The following is a 20,835-nucleotide window of genomic DNA, read 5'->3' as shown; positions in this document are numbered from 1 at the left end:
CCACGGCGTGCCACATCAGCTCCGCCGCCGCCCTCACCCACTCAGTACGCGACACGTCACCAGTGTCGTGCCTCCTCTCTCTCCCCCGCGCCGCGCGGCCCGCGAAGCCCGGGCGCGGCCCGCCCAAGCCCGTCCGGCTGCACCGCCGCTCACCCGCGGGCGCCCCACGTCCGAGCCGCGGCTCCTCCCACCGGCACCACTGCTCCGCCGCCTTGTCTCCTCCCCATGCCCGCCGTCGGCCGCCGCCATGCCTCTCGCGCCGCCGCCCAGCATCTGCGCCGCCGCGCGCCGCCCCCTCACTCATCGCACCCGCCCGGCCCGCTGCCTCCTCCTCGTCGCGCTGCCGCCTTCCACGTCGCCGGCCATCGCCGAAATCGCCGCCCCTCACTGGAGACAACTCCGGCCAGATCCGATCCGGGGAGTGGGATGAGATCCACCACTCCCCCGATCCAAATGTCTTCATCCCGATCCGGATCCACCCCGTCCCGGATCCCCCCGTCCTGGGTTGACTTTTCCCGCGAGGTCTAATTTTTCGTCTAAGTCCCCAGCATTTTATGCATACTTCATCGCATCATATCTTTGCACCCGTTGCTCCGATTCATGCGTGTAGCATATCAAATTTTTCGTCTCGACGAGTACTTCATTTCATCTCATTGCATCATGTTCATTTGAGCTCATCTTGATGACCTAAATGTTGTTGGAAGAGTGCTAGTTTCTGTTAGTTTCAGTTTCATATCAGTATTTGGACATTTGTCATTTTTGCCATGATTGATGTGTGCCTCCTATGAACTTGAGCTCTACATGAGTTTTGAAGTATGCCATGCCATCTTTACAGGGGTGTATGCCATGTATTTTTGTGATCTCTGTGGTGACTAGCACAAGCATGCAAAGTAGCCCTCTCAATGTTGCTAATTTCAGGGACTTAGAAATATTCTAAGTCATTGCCCTGTTTATATTTTTATGCCATGTGTTCATGTTGCTACCGAGTGATCCGTGTCTCTTTTGAGCATGATCGGTAAGGATGTTTTGTAGATATTGTGGTGCTCTATCCATCCATGTCTTTGTTTTCATATATGGAGCACCCTAGCTTGAGTCAATCGAGCTCTACTTTTGCTATAAAATGTTCCTGGCAGAATGTTTACATGTTAAGCATTTTTGCCGAGCTTGTTGTAGTTGATCCGTACATGCTATGTTGTTGTTCTTGCCATGTTTAGCTTCTATGCCATGTCTACTTGCTGGGTGTATGCTTAGATTGTCATGCAATGCCTTGTAGTGAGTGCATCGAGCTCGTAAACATGCCTACTTAATATCTGTTTTGCCATGTTCCAGTTTTTTCTCAGTCTGAATCTGTTAACGATAATTGCTATGTTCACATGGTTGCCATTGTATTTTCTGATCCCTTTTGGCTTATGGTCAGTAAGGGATTTTTGTTGTATGCTTTGAGTAGCTTCATGCCATGCCTTGCTTTGCCATGATATGTTCCTGTAACATGTAGTTACCTTGCTCTATACATTGCTTCCTGATGTTAAATTCCTGACTTGTTATTTTCACCAAGTCTGTAACCTGTAATCTTTTGCACTTTTTCCATGCTTGTTGGAACCTGCTATTGAGTGATTTAGCCGTAGCTGTCAAGCATCTTGAGTGGATCCCTGCCATGTATTTTGTTGACATGTTAAAGTGTTGTAGCTTGTTGTTCTTGATGCATTTAGATGGCCTCGTGCTGTTAATCGCAGACCGGTGCCATATTTGTTTTGCTTGTCATTTCCAAACCGTGCATCCGATTCCGGTGATCTTTATATCGATTTCGACCGAAATCAACTCCTCTTTCCAGTGGCACTCTTGGTTTTCCAAGTTGAGGCCAGATTCAATCATTCCTTTACGAATCATGCATATGCATCGCATATCGCATCCCGCATATCATGCCTTGTTTTGCATCATGTTGCTTGTGCCTTGCAAGTGGTTGATTATGTCTCCCTTTGCTTGTTGTTCTTGCTTGGGTAGAGCCGGGAGACGAGTACGTGATCGAGGAGCCCTTTGAGTACGCTTACGAGGATCAAGCTAACGTCAACTCGGAGAACTTTGCAGGCAAGATGACCATACCCTCGAAATCACTTCTATCTTTGCTTGCTAGTTGCTCGCTCTATTGCAATGCCTATACTACGATACCTACCACTTGCTTATCATGCCTCCCAAGTTGCTAAGCCAAGCCTCTAACCCACCTTGTCCTAGCAAACCGTTGTTTGGCTATGTTACCGCTTTGCTCAGCCCCTCTTATAGCGTTGCTAGTTGCAGGTGAAGATTGAAGTTTGTTCCATGTTGGAACATGGATATTTGTTGGGATATCACAATATCTTTTATTTAATTAATGCATCTATATACTTGGTAAAGGGTGGAAGGCTCGGCCTTATGCCTGGTGTTTTGTTCCACTCTTGTTGCCCTAGTTTCCGTCATACCGGTGTTATGTTCCTTGATTTTGCGTTCCTTACACGGTTGGGTTATAATGGAAACCCCTTGACAGTTCGCCTTGAATAAAACTCCTCCAGCAAGGCCTGACCTTGGTTTTACCATTTGCCACCTAGCCCTTTTTCCCTCGGGTCGGCCAGCCCGAGGGTCATCTTTATTTAACCCCCTCCCCCGGGCCAGTGCTCCTCTGAGTGTTGGTCCAAACTAGAGCCCCTTGCAGCGCCACCTTGGGGAAACTTGAGGGTTGGTTTTAGTTGTACGGATTGCTCATCCGGTGTGCCCTGAGAACGAGATATGTGCAGCTCCTATCGGGATTTGTCGGCACATCCGGGAGGCTTTGCTAGTCTTGTTTTACCATTGTCGAAATGTCTTGTAACCGGGATTCCGAGCCTGATCGGGTCTTCCTTGGAGAAGGAATATCCTTCGTTGACTGTGAGAGCTTGTGATGGGCTAAGTTGGGACACCCCTGCAGAGATTTGAACTTTCGAAAGTCGTGCCCGCGGTTATGGGCAGATGGGAATTTGTTAATGTCCGGTTGTAGAAAACCTGAAACTTATCTTAATTCAAATGCATCAACCGCGTGTGTAGCCATGATGGTCTCTTTCCGGCGGAGTCCGGGAAGTGAACACGGTGTTGGAGTTATGATTGCCGTAAGTAGTCTTGGATCACTTCTTGATCATAGTTTATCGATCGTGCCTTTGCCTTCTCTTCTCGCTCTCATTTGCGTAAGTTAGCCAACATATATGCTAGTGCTTGCTGCAGCTCCACCTCACTACCTTTTCCTACCCATAAGCTTAAATAGTCTTGATCACGAGGGTGTGAGATTGCTGAGTCCCCGTGACTCACAGATACTTCCAAAACCAGTTTGCAGGTGCCGATGATACCGTGCAGGTGATGCAACCGAGCTCAAGAAGGAGCCCGATGAAGATCTTGTTCATTGTGTTGTTTCGTTTCCAGTTGATCAGTAGTGGAGCCCAGTTGGGGCGATCGGGGATCTGTAGCATTAGGGGTAGTCTTCTTTTATTTTGGTTCCGTAGTCGGACCTTGTTTGTATCTGGTTGATGTAATGTTATATTCATGTTTTGTGTGAAGTGGCGATTGTAAGCCAACTATGTATCCCTTTCCTTATTCATTACATGGGTTGTGTGAAGATTACCTCTCTTGCGACATTGCCTACAATGCGATTATGCCTCTAAGTCGTGCTCCGACACGTGGGAGATATATCCGCATCGTGGGTGTTACACTATCCCTCTACATCATGTCATCTTGCCTAATGCATTACTCTGTTCTTATGAACTTAATACTCTAGATGCATGCTGGATAGCGGTCGATGTGTTGAGTAATAGTAGTAGATGCAAATTCGTTTCGGTCTACTTGTCGCGGATGTGATGCCTATATACATGATCATGCCTAGATATTCTCATGATTATTCACTTTTCTATCAATTGCTCGATAGTAATTTGTTCACCCACCGTAATACTTATGCTATCTTGAGAGAAGCCACTAGTGAAACATATGGCCCCCGGGTATATTCTTTATTATATTAATCTCCCGTCAACAAGTTATTTATATCATCATTTATTTTGCTATCTTTACTTTCAATCTATATCATAAAAATACCAAAAATATTTATCTTACTATTATTATCTCTATCAGATCTCACTCTCGTAAGTGACCGTGAAGGGATTGACAACCCATTTATCGCGTTGGTTGCGAGGTTCTTATTTTTCTGTGTAGGTACGAGGGACTTGCGCGTAGTCTCCTACTGGATTGATACCTTGGTTCTCAAAAAACTGAGGGAAATACTTACGCTACTTTGCTGCATCACCCTTTCCTTTTCAAGGGAAAACCAACGCAGTGCTCAAGAGGTAGCAGTTGCCTTCTTGGATGACGCCTTTGATACAGCTCGGCGAGATGAGCGCCGCCCCTTTGGAGCATGAGACAGTATGGTGCGTGAGGTGCGATGAGAAAACTCTTTTGAAGGACACGTCTCCTGGGTACTTACATGAGAGGAGGGGATAAGGCCGGGGTAATCGGCTATAATGACCACTTCCGTGCCATCGTAGCTCGCCTGATAAAAGACCCCCTCCTTAAGTTCTATGAATATATCCGGATCTTCTTCATATCCGGGGTCCAGGTCTCGAATATGGTCCACTGGCTGCGGAGCGGGGCTGTAGAACCCCTCGACGACCTTTCTTCATTCCTATTAAAAGTAGCCGGATTAAATTCGACTAGCATGACTCTGAAAAAAGATTGAGTAAGGCTAATAATTAAACTCACCCAGTCGATGGGGTTATACATGGAAAAACCTTCCCGACATTTCAAGCGAGTGAAGTCTTCCTTCTCCCCTTTGTAAAGATCGGCTAAGATGGTGGCCAGGGCGGCAAAATTGTCTGGACCCTTGCGTAGACAACAGGAGGTATCGTCCTCCCCATTATAATTCCACATGGGAAAACCTCTCGATTGGAGCGGCTGAACGCATCGCGTTATTGAAATCGCTATTACCTCAATTATGGACAACCCGGAGTTTGGCAAGCACTCTGATCTTGATGGCTAATCTCGCGACCTCTCTAATGTCTTCTTCCTCGGGGCTTCGGGGACGCCAGCTGGCGCGTTTCTTTAAAGGAGCACTGGAGAATTCGGGAAGTCCGCACCGGATTGGGTCCGGAAGAACGACGTCTTCAATATAAAACCATTCCGAGGGCTACTCTTTGAATGCCTTCTTCGGAGTGCCGGACAAGTATCCTGTCCCGGCTATGCGCCATACTTCGGCGTCGCCCACCTCGAATATAGATCCCTTTTGGGAGCGGGGGACGAGGCAGAAAAATTTCCGCCATAACTCAAAATGGGCCTCACAGCCTAGGAATAGCTCACAGAGAGCAACGAAACTCACGATGTGCAGGATGGAGCCTGGCATCAGATTGTGGAGTTGGAGGCCATAATACTCCAAAAGACCTCTAAGGAAAGGGTGGATAGGGAATCCTATGCCTCTTAGAAGGAAGGAAATGAAACACACCCGCTCCTCTTTAGAAGGATTGGGGAAATTCTCCGCCAAGGCTTCGCCATTGAAGGGTGTTAATCCAGCCCAAACGGAGACTAGATCCGCAGGAGGAAGATATCCCTGCGTCTGAAGTTCACTCAGATGGGCGCAGGATACGGAGCAGTTTTCCCAGTCGCCTTTTTGAAGGGCATGGGGGCGTGAAGAAGAGCTAGGAGCGCCGGCCATGTTTGGGCGATTTCCTATGGGAAGTTCTAAGGATTTCCGCGTGGTGTGGAATGGCATCTGAGATCTAATCTCCTTAAATAGACTCCATCCCTGCATGGTCAAGGGGTTATTTGTAAAAGGTACCTGGACCGTTCGCATTCGTTTGACACGTGGAAGCCAAGGCGACGACGGCAATGAATCGATATGACATTTAAAATATGGATCTGAACTATCATCAATCCGAAGTATAATGGAGAACCCGCCTTGCAAAGTCGAAGACATAAAGTCGGATACTACATCGTCATTTGAAGGCAAGTTCGGGGGCTACTGAGGGAGTCTTGGATTAAGGGGTCCTCGGATGGTCGGGCTGTGTGGCATGGGCCGGACTGATGGGCCGTGAAGATACAAGATAGAAGGCCTTCCCCCGTGTCTGGATGGGACTATCCTTTGCGTAGACGGCAAGTTTGGCGATCGGATGTGTAGTTTTCTTTCTTTGTAAACCGACTATGTACAACCCTAGGTCCCTTCGGCGTCTATATAAACCGGAGGGTTTAGTCCGTAGATACAGGCTAGACACCTAGGGTTTAGCCATTACGATCTCGAGGTAGATCAACTCGTGTAACCCCTATATTCATCAAAGTCAATCAAGTAGGAAGTACGGTATTACCTCCATCAAAAAGGACCCGAACCTGGGTAAACATCGTGTCCCCTGTCTCCTGTTACCATTGATCCTCAGACGCACAGTTCGGGACGCCCTACCCGAGATCCGCCGATTTTGACACCGACATCGGTCGCTTACGACGGCGGAGATGAACGCTCGACGTCTCCACCGGGAGAACGCCAAGGCTCTTCGACTTGCCATCGAGCAATCCTAGCGGGAGGTGTTGGAGAAGACGAAGGAGGCGGCTTGGTTGGCCAAGCTCAAGGGGCAGCAGGACCAGGCCGTCCAGCGCCTCAAGGGCCTCGTCATCGTCGACTCCTCCTCCTCCTCTGACGACGGCTCCTGCTCCGACGAATCGGACGCTCCTCCACCAACCGAAGACGGGTACAACTACGACGGCGACTAGAAGGGGAAAGGGCCGGCCCAGAAGTGGTGAAGTTGATTTTAATTTCAAGTTTTAGATGTAGTATATAGTTGTTTGTCGTTTGTGTGAACTTTGATGGATTTTTTGGAGAACTATTGTGCAATTTTTATGTCCGGAGATGATCTACGTAGTTTGGTCAACGTTGCATGCTATAGTATGCATATAGGAGTTCGGATATGAGAGACACCGATGTGAACGGCGTGATTGGGGCGTGCCCGGTCAGTGTCCGCGAACACGTCCGGACGTGTTCACGGACGTTTGAGGGGCTGAATTTGCAAAGTCCGGCTGTAGATGATCTAAGATTGGCTTGATACGATGACTTTGCTAGGATTACTCTAAATATTGCCTTCTTATGTTTCCTCTCCTATGCAACATACAGACCCCTGAATGAAGATTAACATATGTGGGCTCGAAGTTTGGGCTCATCGGTGCCGATTTCTTTAAGGAGGTTCAAATCAGTCGCCAAACAGATGCTCCCAAAACCCACACGTTCACCCATAAGATCTCAGAGAGAGATCAGAGGGCGGATATTATGGTTGAATGCTCGGTGGCCCACGGCCGATCTTCGCGGGACAGAGACGGCGATCGGGCAAAAGGCGCGACACGTTCCCAGCTTCCCACGCACGGCAGTTAAAGAATGTCTGCGTCAAAAAATGAATGAATGAATGAATGAGCAGCCCTGCTATGCCATGATGCCACCTCGCCAGTGGATCTTCTCCCTCCCTCCCTCCCTCTGCGCTCTCATTTAAGACAACCATGCATCAGAGGCAGATTTGCTCTGCCCGCGCTCAGTCCAGTGCGAGTGCTACAGCCTACAGACACAGAGCCCAGCAGCGTAGATCCGCCCAACCAAGAGGCCGGTCTCGTAGGGCTACGGGTTATTCCGACCTCTGGGAAGCCGACATGCGCATGTCGCCAACACGCCACAGCCCACGCCCCGAAGCCACGGCCGGCCATTTGATGCGGGTCGCTGGATCAATCCATTCCCGCCGCCTGCGTCCGGATACGGTGCTGGCCTGGGGAGAGCAGGCAGGCGCGTACGTACAGGTACAGCGCCCATGCCATACATGACACGAGGATCGGGTCCGGGATACGCTAGCTCAGCTCAGGTCAGATCGTCACGTATACGCTGTCTGCCAACGTTTTATTGCGTGCTGGAAGCGATCTGCGGGGCGCGTACGTGCACGGTGGTGCTACTTTATTACGGACGCCAGTCAATCTTAGACCAGCCGGGGAGAGAGAGAGATCTCATGCGTGCGTGTTGGGTGCGGCTAGGCTGCTTCCGTCGCAGTCCGGGAGGTCGCGTCCGAGGGATTCGGCGCAGCTACGAAGGAGCCTGTCTGCCTAGTCATGTCGGAAAATCTTCCTCTGACCTGAACTAGTAGCAGTAGCACACCCTGTCGAAGTCGGCCTCGTCATTCGAGGTCCATGGGGAGGATGCCCCTCCACCACGCCAACGTTCAAACCTACTCCTAACACCGGTGTTTATGTGAAAATTGACACTTCTGACCCTTGTCAAATGACTATACTCCTATCTTCTTTTGAAAATATTAATGAGTCTGACTTTTGGAAGAAGATTTTAAATGAGAAACAATCAATCTCAAAAACTTAAGCCAGATCCGAGCCTTCATGTCAACACCACCCACCACGGCTTCAAGTGAATTGGGTCAAGACTCAGATGATGCACTTGACATAGCCAAGTGCACCACATTTGTTTCCGCATCTTTAAACGGAAGGAGAAACAAGCACGGGAAATCCTGAAAATGAATACCAAAGTAGATATATTCAAAAACTATTTCGGAGCAAATGCAATGTCGACCTGGATATAAAAAGAGAAAGTTTCCTGAAACTCAAAAACCCTTGAACCATAGAGACAAACACAATCAAACCGCTCCAAAGTAGATGCAAGGAGGCGTGGAAGATGGGAATGGGAGCCCGGGAGGCGTGTAGTGAGAGAGACGAGGGTCACAAAATTGGGAGAGAGTTAAGTTTTTGTTGGATAGGACTACATTAGACCAAAAGTGTATATGCCTTGGGCTGAAGTGGTATACAACTACAAGATGATTTTTTTTCTCACATGTCGATACGATTTTTTTTGTTTCAATATGTTTTCCACTTGAAACTGCAGTCTTATTTCTACCAAAGATAGCTACCAAACTACCTGCCGGCGTTTACCTATATAAGGGCTAGACGGAGCCCCGTCAAAAGCTTAAGACCACGCAGGAGCCTCATATCTGTAACTTACTCAATAAATAGTAAAACACCATTTTAATCTCCCTCATTGATTAGTAAAGATAGGTAGGCACAACATAGGGTTATTACGCATCGGGGGGCCTAAACCTGGGTAAAACCACTTTCAACATTGTCGAGATCTCTTCGGGCACCACCATTCCCTCTGCTTATTTCCACGACCCTCTCCCTTGACATGCATGTCATTCATAGATATCAGAAGCAGGAGCCAAGGATCTTCCACAACCCCCTCTTCAGGTCCGCCCCATGTAGCCAACCTTGGCGCACTCTCATCAGGGGAGCCGCCCAGAGTAGCAGCACTGGCTCAAGCCCACAACCCTAATCGCCCATTTGAAGCAAATGGTTTTGATGTGAGAAACCCGGAGCAACGAAGACACATGTATGCTGACGTAATCATTTGGAGGTGACGAAATACCTATTGTGTTTTATTCATTTTGCTAATAGCGAACGATCATGGATCAAGCGAGGAAGTTTCTTCATGTAAATAGATTGCCATCTCTGCTTGTCTGTAGTAAATCCCGCTAGCTGCTGGAAGTTCTCTTGAAATTCACTTCAAAGTCGAAGAGTCGATTAGGGGATGCCTAGCCTGCAGCTAACTGTTGTTGTTGCTGCGAATGATCCATACTTGATCCACTTGCTATATATTTAGCTGGATACAGACAGGGCGGAGCAAAGCAAAGATGCAGTGTCTTATCTGGTTATATGCATATATCACCACTAGCATGTGCACACCATACCATCATCATATCCGCGGCCAGCACTGAAGCAGCAGAAACATATATATACATAATCCGCAGGATACGCATCCACGAGAGCATGATTTAGTTGGCACAGACATGCGAATAAACATCTCCAGCCAGCGCCATGATAATAAGGAAAAGCAAAAAACAAGGCAGGAAACGGTTGGGACGTATCCCGCGCCGAATCCACGTGCTGACTTTGTTTAGCCCCTCGGCGCCGTGGCGCGATCATGCCCGCGATCGGACCCCGCGCGGGTCAAATGGTTTTCAATTAGTACTACGAGCGAACATAATAATCACCAACGCTAAGATAACGAGAATGGTTTTGCTGGCCGATGGTATGATATGATGTGATGCAACGCGTGGCGCCACGACGCGCGGATCGCCGTCGTACCGCCGGTGGCGATTCTCTGGTGGTGTCGAACGGGCCGGGGAAAAGGGAGAAAAGGGGAGGGGAGGGGGTGGAGAGATTCCCCGACAGCAAAATCTAGAGGAGGGGGAGGGGAAAGAAAGCATTTCCCGTGCCCCACGAGCTGGCCACCGCCGGCGGGCCCCGCGCGCGCGCGGCCTGGGCCCACTACTCCTCCTCTCTCTCCCTCTCTCCCACGCTCGCGGTCACCCCCAAGAAGAGGAGGGGAGGGGAGGGGAGGAGAGGAGGCTTCATCACTGGCCTGCAGGTGCGCCGGGTCATCAAATCAAATGCTCGTACTCCCTCCCACCTCCCGCCCGGCTGCTTAAAAGCCCATTCTCGGTGCCGCCTCTGACCTCACCTCACCTCACCTCATCTCACTCCGGTGCAACGCCTCGCACTCGCAGTCATAATTCCATCTAGTATCTTTCTTACCACTGGTAGGAGGGCCGAGGACCTGCTGCTGCTGCTGGAGTTTGTCTGGTAGAGAGGAGAGGAGAGGAGAGGGAGATGCAAGGAGGAGGCGCGGAGGGGGTGACGAGGGTGCTGCTGGTGGACGACTCCCCGGTCGACAGGAAGGTGGTGGAGCTGGTGCTCGGCAGCAACACCTTCGCCGGCTCCTTCCACGGTCAGCTCCCTTCCTTCCCTTCCATGCCTTTTCTTTAGATTGAATTCTCTTCAATGGCGCGGCTATTCAATTTTCCTCTGCCGCCCATGCTTTTGCTCTGTTAATTTGCTCGGCCCATGCGCGTGCCTTCTCTTGAACAGCATGTGTGCACTGCAAACTGCAGATAGAGAGCATAATCGATCGTCATCGCCCCATAATTAATCTTCCTTTCCTTCCCCATTGCTGCCACGGTTGCTCTGTACTAAAATCTTAACAACGTCATGCAGTCATCGCCGTGGACAGCGCTAAGAAGGCCATGGAGTTCCTGGGGCTCAAGGACGGCAAGGTAACCAACAAATTCCATCCGCCCTGTCCATGGCACATCGCCTCGCATTCAGTACTTCACCAGCTGCAAAGCAGGACTTGCTTCTTATTTTCTTTTATTTTCCCCACTTTGGCTATCCATTGGCACCATGGCGGCGCGCCACTTGTCGGTGGGCCGCCGTACCGTACGGGGGGAGGGGCGGGCTCGCGCATGCGCATGCGCGTGAGGGTTTTGTGTTCTTGAGGGGAGGACGAGAGCCAGAAAAGGCCGCCGCTTTTTTATGGGGGGAAACGGATAAAAACTCGCCGTCTTACAGCGGCCTGCCGAGGCTGTCTGGTAGCCACAGGACATGAGAGCACTAGTTTAAGGCACGGTTGGAGAAAGGTGTTGCTTGGATTAGCAGGGTAAATAATAATCTGCTAGTAGTACTGATTGTTTTCTTTCACCTGTGGTGTTTGTCTCCAGGAGCAGGCCGTCGACATGGTGCTCACTGACTACTGCATGCCCGAGATGACCGGCTACGACCTCCTCAAGGCCATCAAGGTGCACATCTCACTGCATACGTGCCCATTTTTTCTTCACATTTGTGATATGAAAGAAGATGTCCAATGCTCCCAGATTTCATTACTAATTTCCATGGACGTTTTCAGGCCATGAGTCCTCTCAAGCCTATCCCGGTGGTCGTCATGTCGTCGGAGAACGAGCCCCAGAGGATCAGCAGGTGAGCCTCGATTTTGTTTCCCCTTTCCTTCACTCGAGCATCCATTTTTGTTCAAAGTCGATGAAGCAATGGGGGTGGGGGCAAAAAAGGTTGCCTTTGCTGCGACAGTAGGCAGACAGTACATCATGGGTCTAAAGCTCAGTTAATAACATGGATTCGTAGCCACAGTGCTTGCTGCTTCAGTAAATACGCTGCAGTCAGTTCATTATGCTGCCTGTCCTTGCTCCTCCCATTATGTATCAAGTATCAGTGAATTTTGAACATCCCATGGAGATCTCTGCTTTTCTCAGTGCATTCATTGTGTCTTTGTAACCTGTTGATTGCACTATACAGAATCCTGCAGCTGATACCTGATAGTAACCGCCTTAACTTTTTGCTGGGGACAGATGCCTCAAGGCTGGTGCTGAAGATTACATCGTCAAGCCTCTTCAGAGCAAGGATGTGCCGCGCCTGAGGAGCTGCTCGAACGCGAAACCCAAGGACCCTCCATGCAGCACTGTGAGCAAGAGCGCGGACCATATAGCTGCTGTCGATGGCACGTCGTCGTCGCTGCGACGGCGAGCACACCTCACCGATATTGCCATGGCACGTCACCACCCCGACCTCCATCTTATTACCGCACCGTCGTCTAGCCGTCTGATGTTCCAGGACTCATCATCATCTTCGCTTGCTGTTGTGTTTCTTTCAGGTCCTCCACTCGTCGAGCGCCGGGCTCTCGCACTACTTCCCGTTCCTCTTCAAGTTCATCCTGCTGGTCTACGCCATCCTGTGCGTCGGCGAGCTCCTGCACAGATGGTCCAACGGCTGCTTCCTCTCCTACCTGAGGTGATGGTGCCGCGGTCCAGTGACATGCTGCAGCTCTGCAAGGAGGAGTAGCTCTTGTGTCGTAGCTTATGAGTGAGCAGTGAACCTCCATGTTTCAACAACCATGGATGGAGCTTTAGGTAGTAGATTCGTTTGCTTTGAGATTCTAACCGGGCGGGCGTCGGTTCTTGGCCTTGTTGGGCTGGTGAGTCGAGGAAGAACCCCTTGTATCCATCCTTGTACAAAACGCACAATGAGGCAGGCAGTATCTGATGTCCCTTTTGGCTTGGATCTTGGCTGATCTACTGATGTGACATCCAGGGAACTTTTCTTCGCCTTTCACTTGGTTGAGGGCGACTGCTCACCTGTTTCAATAGTTAATCAGATCTCATGAGAAAAGAACAGCACAAGCTGACTTAAAAGTAGCACCAGATCTTCTGATGAGAAAAGAAAAAGATGATGCAGACACCCTAGTATGGTCTCAAAGGTCAGGTCTATACCGTCTATGTATTGTACTCCCGGATTGTGTAATTGCATTCATGCGGTAGTTCAGACAGCGAAATTGCGCGATAGAATGTTTGCTTTCAGATGGGACCTTTCTATTGGATGATTCCAGATAAATGTTTGCTATTTACATGCCTAGTAATAATAATGTACAAAGGTGGGTGAGGATCCAAGCCATTGAAATAACAATATTGCCTCCTGCGGCATGGGTTGCCCGTCTTCCTACTGCTACTGTTGTATTTTATGGTTGTATGCATAGGTGCAAGTTCCTTCTGCCATTCTACATTTCACCATCTGGTTGAGGTGCAAATTCTTTCAATATGTCTTCCTTGTATGGACCTGATTCATGCAGGACATTGATGACATGCTTAACCTGATATCAACGCAAACAAGAAAACATTAGTTGGAATTGTCAGCAACAGTACCTGATGGATAAGCACCTATTGGAAAATAGAAGGATTCTAATAAAATGAAGGAGCAGCATAAAAATCAGCTTTCTCTATTACTATTTGTCCCTAAATTCAAAAGAGTGGACACATGCTAGATGGAGATAAAAGTATACAAGTATTATTTGTCAGAAAACATAGAATTACTCATGACATCATGAAATGGAGGTAGTCTATAATGATTAATATATTTCTAAGATGGAAAAGTCGAAATTTACTAGTTCGTTTTTACTTTTGCGCGCGAGTATTAATTTAGAAAAGAAATGTCGAAGGGTCGATACACGGCACCAGTATTCTTTTATGTGGAAAATGCATATTTAGACAAGTGTTATCATTAAATTCTAGTTACTATATTAACACATACACCTTTTTTAAGTGTGCAGGAAAGCATACACTCCTTTCCAAGAGCAGTAGCCGCTATTGTTTGGCATTTATTAGCTCCAAAAGCTGAAGCTCAATGTGAGAGAGGGAGCAGAATGCATAACTGTCCACCGAAGAATTACATGGGAGTTTAATGGTGATGCATGCTCTACACAGTGCAAACTTAAGAGCAATCAATCCGCACAGTAGTGGCTTATCAGCCATCATAACATAAAGCCATAACACTGGAATGGTTCTATCGAAAACAGGGTACCATGTTTACATTTCACAATTAAGGACGCAATAATAGTCTTCTGCTATGAGTTCGGCTTTCGGATGACATAACACTAAGTAATTGCAGATACTATGCATGCAGATGGCTGAGTAGCAATTGTGGATGCAATATATTTAGGAAAGCGGTTTACAAATCCATAGGAGGCATATATTGAAAACACAAAAAGATGGCTAAGTCACAACAACAAAGCCTTTAGTCCGAAACAAGTTGGGGTAGACTTGAGCTGAAACCCACAAGATCTCAAAAGCGTTTAGTCAAAAAAAGATGGCTAAGTGACATTTAAGGGAATATATTTTGAATAATCTCTGGTAACTGATTGAGTATTCAAGTGGAATACCTGAGCTGTCTCATGTACAAGAAAATTTCCTATAGCTGTCGCAAAACCAGGTTCTAAGAAGTAGTGGCAGCTGTAAGTTGTAACAGGGAGGTAACCACGCTGGATCTTGTGCTCTCCCTGGGCACCAGCTTCCACCTTACTCAGGTTTAGTTCTATGGCCGCTTCGATTGCCTGAACGTATAAATATTCTATAAGAACCACATGTGTCTCCACATTGTTCAGAGTACAGTCAGATATAATATGTCCACTACAAATATAAGAGACTTTTGAAGTCAATCTTCTACAGGAAATCGATTCTTATGAACTGGCCATCCCATCATTTGAGACAGCTCTACCTTTTTGCAGAATGGTCGAATAAGCATGTCCCGATGAAAGTTGGGAACAGTATTACCATGACAGATTAGTTCTCAGTTAATACAGTATACATTATTGTACAAAGATGTGTGAATTACCTGGTAATAGCAAGCTTCAAAATGCAAATTGGGGAAATGGGCATCTGGTAGGCATCCCCATAAGCGGCCATATAATGTATCACCTCCAATAAGATTAAGAGCTCCAGCGACAACTTTATCATCATGTTCAGCAACAATTAGCATTACCTTGTCGCCCATCTTTTCTCCCAAAAGGTGAAAGAACTCCCGCGTCAAGTATGCTCTGCCCCAGCTGCAAACAAACTTATCATATAAGTGAAAAAATTACGTCACACAACTTCTATGCAAGTACCACAAATTCAAATAGTACCCACCAACAAATATTCTGTGGGTCATACGAGCAAAAATGAGTGTGTGTGTGTGTGGGTGGGGGGGGGGGGGGGGGGGATGATTCAATGATGGTGATTTTTTAGAACTTTGTGCGTCCAATCAAAGTACAATTATATGCACTACTATTTACCAATTAAAAGCATTTTGCCAGCTGTTATTGCTTTAATTAGTTTCAAGCTCTTATTGCACAGTGACACATGCATTGGTAAAAATCTGTTGAAGATAGACAACTATTTGGAGAAACCTTGTGATTTGTTCAGGAAAGAACCACTTGGGAATTGTTTAACATGGAAAATACAGAAAGTAAATTACAAGGAAAGAGTGTTATTGGACCAAACTGATTATCAGTTGTGTTACGGTAGAATTTATAGAAGGTGTCCCAGTGGCTGCTCTGCAATGCGAAGGAAAACCATTATAAGTTGGTAAAATCTGCAACTGTTTTGTGAAATAAACTTGAAGTGCCTCAGAAAGAAAGGCGGATGAGCAGACATTTCTGGAAGTATCTGATGATGTCAAGAAAACTAATACTGAGTACAAATAAGCAGCTGAGCACCGTAAGTACCTTTATTTCATCTCCTCGGAGGCGCTTCATTTTTAAGTTCTGAGCAGGAATCTGAAAAGCAGGATAAAAATATAAATGTTATTTATATCCAAAATTTGAAAAGGGAATCCAAAACAAAGGCAAACCTTTTTACGTTCTTGTCTGATATTCTTCCGTTTGGGCTGCTTCAAATCCATCAAAAAATCATCAAAACTGAAGGGTGGAACAAAGAGATATCAGTAAATATTGATATATCATAATCACATAATCAGTAGAATGTAAGCTCATAAAATTTCCAAAAGTAGCAAATGAGGGCAATGGCATGATCGTAAATCCCAAGGTAGAATGTTTATACTTTTAACATAGGGACTTGCATTTCTTGCATGTAAGCTCTTATCTACAATTATCTGCCGACATCAACTATTCCATTGGGATGGTCATGCAGATGTAAAAATCCAAACAGGGGGGAAACAATATCATAACCGCCAAGAAATGTCTGAGAAGATTGTATTACTAGCTTGAACACCACACTGCCCAAATAAACTCCCAGATAAAATGAAAGAAAAGGTATATCAAGTTATCAACAATCTGGGATCTTGATATGTTAACAAGTGTGGAAGGTTGTTGAAAAGAAAATCCTGGAGGTTGCATTATTGTGATGAAAATTGTAGGTGCCCCTTGTTTGTGATGTAATCCTGTTAATATGTCTACCAGGCCGTGCTTATGACTAAATGTGGGCCCTGAGTCATAGCCTTATGTGGTCAGAAGAGCACTTTAAACCACTGCAATCCAGAAGTTCTATAAATCTCATGTTAACGTACCATTTGTAATTCCGGTTTGTCCAATGGTATTGCAGCCCAATCCTTTGCAACAATCCACTATCCTTCAACTTGCTAAATTCACCTTCAGATGGAAAAGTTATATGCAGTGATGACACATTCAGCTGAAATGCAGCAGAAAACAAAAGATTGTCAATTCGTCCAGTGGATCGGAGGGTTTCCACCTATTTAAGAGTCACAGAAGCTATCCATGAAATAAAAAAATGTATAGGCAAATTACATGCTATTATAACATTGTATACCCCAAAATCGAAATTAGCAAACACCATGAAGATTCAGCAGGTCTAAAGAGACTCTGACTATAAAACTCTCATTCACTTATCTCTGTTAGACAATTCAATAAAGACAAAGCATCGATTTCGAAACATTAGCTGCAAGAAGACAACAGAGCCTTCCAATTCAGTGAACTAAACCTGGTGGCTTGTTGTATTCATTGGAAATGACAACAAAATTAGAGTAAATAAAAAGACAACTGATTCATAAATTGATGAGTAATGATTCCTATTGAATATCAAAATGTCATATTGCCATTGCCATATGAAGCAAAGCACAACCATACAATAGCATTTTGTAACTTTTGCTACAATTATTCGGCAGCCAAGAGACTGTTAACAATATATTGCTAGAATTCTGACTTCACTACCTTGGTAGCCAAATTCTTCAAAGCTTTTACTAAAGCATCAAAAACTTGATCCCGGTAGGATGTATTCCGAAGTAATATTCTTTGACCAGTTACTGGAGTAAAAGGGACACAAGACTGCAATTTTGGATAGTATTCAAGTCCATAGCTGTGGTAAGCTTCCGCCCATGACTGATCGAATACAAACTCACCCCTAGAATGGCTGCAAATGCACATTGTGGTTGTTCAGCCAATGAACGAGATGAAGGGAAGTGTACAGAAATTAGGGAAACGGTAGTGATATTGTGTTAATGATGTTAAACCTTTTAAGGTAAAGTGGAATAACACCTAAAATATTTTCGTTCTCGTCCCGTGCAACAACATGCAGGGGTAACCACCCTGTTTCCTGAAATGAGTACAGGACATGACAGTTTCAAGGAGGCTCATAACAATTATAAATTGTAGGGCCCATGCTTATTGGGATAGAACAAAAGTTAGAGATATTAGGTATTGAAATTTCTGGGAGTATATTAACACGACTAAATGAACCATGAAATGAGTATAAAGTCTGATAGTGGGTGTACGGAATCAAGAAATGGTGCTTTATATGCTCACCTTCACCGCAGAACCCGATTCCTCTAAGCTTGAGAGAAATGCATGTGTAAGAAAAGGATTAAACTTTTCAGGCTCAACTGAATCAACTGCACATGCATCCCACTCTGCCGGAGGTATGTCCATGATAGAAGAGACAACAGAAATCGATACCTCACGTGGCTTTGTGTCCACCTAAAATCAAGAAATGGTTAAGAAAGCCATGAATCAGGCGCACAAGTCCTGGAAAAAGAGTTGACTCAAGAAAAACAGAAACACCTCTGAGGCTGACCCTGTGAGAGTGTACGATTCAGCAGAAGGGATCAATTCACGAGTCCTCGAATATCTATCTCCCTTGATCCACCCAAAAAGTGCAGTAACTTTTAAGCGTGAAGCCGAGCTTGGGGAGCCCATGTTGGAAGGTGAATACTCCTGCAAATCATTGTGGATGAAATGAATAAGCAAAGGCTTGGGAACAGAATTTGGCACAAAATAAGAAACATCACACTGGACAAGAATTACACAAATTCCAGAATGGATATCATTTGTAGACGGATCGGAGTGTATACTCCCTCCGGTCCTTTTTACTCTGCACATTGGATTTGCCGAAAGTCAAACTTTGCTAAGTTTGACCAAATTTATATTAGAAATTATTAGCATCTATAATATCTAATAAATATAATATGAAAATATATTCCAAGATGAATCTAATGATATTGGTGTTGTTATGTGAATGTCTATAATTTTTTATATAAACTTGGTCAAAATTGGATGAGATTGACTTCGGACAAACCTAATATGCAGAGTAAAAAGGACCGGAGGGAGTACATGATTCATTTCTCTAATGTTTAATAGAACACCGTGTTCATAAGGGTGTAGATACTTAAATCGGAAACAGTCATCATATCAGTATTGGTTTTATGTATATATATATAATGTGACAGGAACAACTCTCTAACTGCCAGTTTCACCGTGCTTATTATCACACAAACCAAATCCTACTAGCCTCAAGCCTACACGTAATGGTCCTGTCCACTCACTTTAAGTGGAGCCAATCCAAGAGCAACCGATTCCCTAATGTTACTGACTCGACAACGGTAGTCAAACTCTGCTGGACTAGCTGGATCGCTCCAAGAGGATTTGACATTCCACAATCGAAGCACAGAATATCTCCATCAAAGCGCGGAAATTATTAGGCCGACACACCAAATCAGAAGGCGCAGATACGGGCCTAAACAATTTCGGCCGGCGGGCGCCACGGGAGCGACGGGAGTGGGCACTCACGTGACGGCGGGGACGGCGGCGAGGGGCGGAGGCGAGGACGGTGGGGGACGGGCGCCGCATCGCCACCGCCGGCGAGGCCATCGCTGCCTGCCTCCGACTGCTCGGAGCTCCGTGGAGGCGTGGACAGTTTCGGGGGAGGGAGCGAGCAGTGGGTGTGTCTCACTGACACCTGGGCCCAGTACGCAGGGTTTCTGTATGGCATCGACCGGACGGCGGCCACAGAGCGTGTCGTAAAATCTGTAGCCACGTGGCAAATTCCTGAACAATGAACCGCTGTGCCTCCCGTTTTATCTTCTCTTCGTTTTTTCCCTCTCAATTCCTTTCGTAAAGATTACTTTACAGTCCCTCTAAAGGTGACGTCAATTTAGGACTTTATTTTGCCAGAAAATTACGGAGGCGATGTCACGATATTGGTAGAGTGACAAGGAAAACCAAAAGCAAATACACTGGTTTGCCTAGTGAAAAATGAATGTGACTAAAGAAAAGAGTTATGCGGTTTTGTACTTTAACAGGACCCTACTGGGAAACAAGTTTGGCGTCCTATCGAGAATAACCCATTTTTATTGCAAAAAAAAAAACTCATTTTTGTATGTCAGAGTTCTACACCCTATATATTTCCAGATGGTAAATTTTGATGCAACCTTGACAAACAGCTCATTTTATATTTGGCACAACATATGATATGAAATTCAAACCTTCAGAAAAGGCTACATGTGAATTATGGAAGGTAGAAGATGGCGAAAATATACATATATGTTATATCCTTCGATCCCCTCGAGCAATTCAAGGAAAAGTCATGGCGAAAATATACTCACCAAAGCCCACGAACTGATTTACCCTTACACTAGAAGGTGGATAGAGGAAAGAATAGAAGTGAGAGGAGACTTCCTAGTAAAAATCAATTAGCACGACGTTGGATTTCATGAACGGCGCAGCAATAGCTGTCGCCAACGATCTTTGGTCCCCTCGCCTCCGGCTGCCATCTTAGCGCTGCGAGCTAGGGGGACTTCGCATCTTCAAGATTTTTATGTTCCTCTTCAACATCTAGTGATTTTTGTATTTCGTAAGAATAGAAGTACTGTCATTCTTTTTTGGCGGTGTTATGAAGTTAGAGTTTTTTGTCCTCGCACATCCGATTATTCGGATCTGATGTGTTTATGTTGGTGTGTCAAGCTTTTTTAGTTGGTTTGACTAGAACAATGCCCGTGCGTTGCAACGGGATATAAATATTCTAATACGTTAACTTGTGATTTACCTGTCAATAATAATGCGATTGTGTAAATAAATGTTCATCAAATTCTGACGATGAATTACCTTATATTTTGATTAAAAATTTGGTAAGTAAATTAAAGTGAAATTGGTTCAAAAGGTAAGTAAATTAAGGTTCAGAAGGTAAGTAAATTAAAGTGGAATTGGTTCAGAAGGTTCTGAACCAATTGCTATGCCTCCAAGGTATCCACCCGTACGAGGAGTAGCGTCGGGCTGCGGACTGCTAGGTCTGGTTGCAAGGCATAGGGGCATTGGGAGTGGCGGCGGTTGTGGTAGGGAGAAAAATATCAAACATAAAAGGTGCACCTCACTCCCCTTTATATACACCTCCGACACAGGCTCGACACTTGGCCCACTAGGAGTCCACACCAATTTCCACT

At 46.1% G+C, this 20,835-nt stretch overlaps 2 protein-coding genes across 3 annotated transcripts; one reads left to right on the top strand and one right to left on the bottom strand.

Moving 5' to 3' along the window:
- Nucleotides 1-10,215: 10,215 nt before the first annotated feature.
- Nucleotides 10,216-12,900, top strand: LOC125538473 (two-component response regulator ORR1). Its single transcript, XM_048701761.2, has 7 exons — nucleotides 10,216-10,494; nucleotides 10,597-10,780; nucleotides 11,047-11,105; nucleotides 11,550-11,627; nucleotides 11,735-11,805; nucleotides 12,192-12,390; nucleotides 12,494-12,900. Exons 2-7 carry the CDS (start codon nucleotides 10,663-10,665, stop codon nucleotides 12,632-12,634), a joined length of 666 nt encoding a protein of 221 aa, XP_048557718.1. The 5' UTR covers nucleotides 10,216-10,494; nucleotides 10,597-10,662; the 3' UTR covers nucleotides 12,635-12,900.
- A 284-nt stretch (nucleotides 12,901-13,184) lies between these two features.
- Nucleotides 13,185-19,446, bottom strand: LOC125538471 (acyl-CoA). 2 transcript variants are annotated; one of them, XM_048701759.2, is made up of 12 exons: nucleotides 19,187-19,446; nucleotides 18,182-18,334; nucleotides 17,927-18,097; nucleotides 17,635-17,717; nucleotides 17,336-17,534; nucleotides 16,675-16,796; nucleotides 16,000-16,066; nucleotides 15,875-15,925; nucleotides 15,651-15,703; nucleotides 15,004-15,214; nucleotides 14,552-14,722; nucleotides 13,185-13,486 (listed from the first exon to the last, which is right to left on the bottom strand). In XM_048701759.2, exons 1-12 carry the CDS (start codon nucleotides 19,265-19,267, stop codon nucleotides 13,394-13,396), a joined length of 1,455 nt encoding a protein of 484 aa, XP_048557716.1. In that variant the 5' UTR covers nucleotides 19,268-19,446; the 3' UTR covers nucleotides 13,185-13,393. The 2 variants fall into 2 exon arrangements, with proteins under 2 accessions (XP_048557716.1, XP_048557717.1); XM_048701760.2 differs by having other exon boundaries at nucleotides 13,452-14,437.
- Nucleotides 19,447-20,835: the final 1,389 nt, after the last annotated feature.

The sequence above is a fragment of the Triticum urartu genome, chromosome 2A (assembly GCF_056163025.1).
Source record: "Triticum urartu cultivar PI428250 chromosome 2A, HENAU_Tu73, whole genome shotgun sequence".
NCBI classification, from domain to species: Eukaryota; Viridiplantae; Streptophyta; class Magnoliopsida; order Poales; family Poaceae; genus Triticum; species Triticum urartu.
Note: the sequence above shows the minus strand (reverse complement) of the source record. Positions and strands in the feature narration are given on the sequence as shown.

Coding starts and splice junctions, on each gene's coding strand:
- LOC125538473 (XM_048701761.2), top strand. CDS start 10,663: ATGCAAGGAGGAGGCGCGGAGGGGGTGACGAGGGTGCTGCTGGTGGAC. Junction 10,781..11,046: donor CTTCGCCGGCTCCTTCCACG/GTCAGCTCCCTT, acceptor AACGTCATGCAG/TCATCGCCGTGGACAGCGCT. Junction 11,628..11,734: donor ACCTCCTCAAGGCCATCAAG/GTGCACATCTCA, acceptor GGACGTTTTCAG/GCCATGAGTCCTCTCAAGCC.
- LOC125538471 (XM_048701759.2), bottom strand. CDS start 19,267: ATGGCCTCGCCGGCGGTGGCGATGCGGCGCCCGTCCCCCACCGTCCTC. Junction 18,098..18,181: donor TCACAGGGTCAGCCTCAGAG/GTGTTTCTGTTT, acceptor TCTTGATTTTAG/GTGGACACAAAGCCACGTGA. Junction 14,723..15,003: donor TTGAAGCTTGCTATTACCAG/GTAATTCACACA, acceptor TTATACGTTCAG/GCAATCGAAGCGGCCATAGA.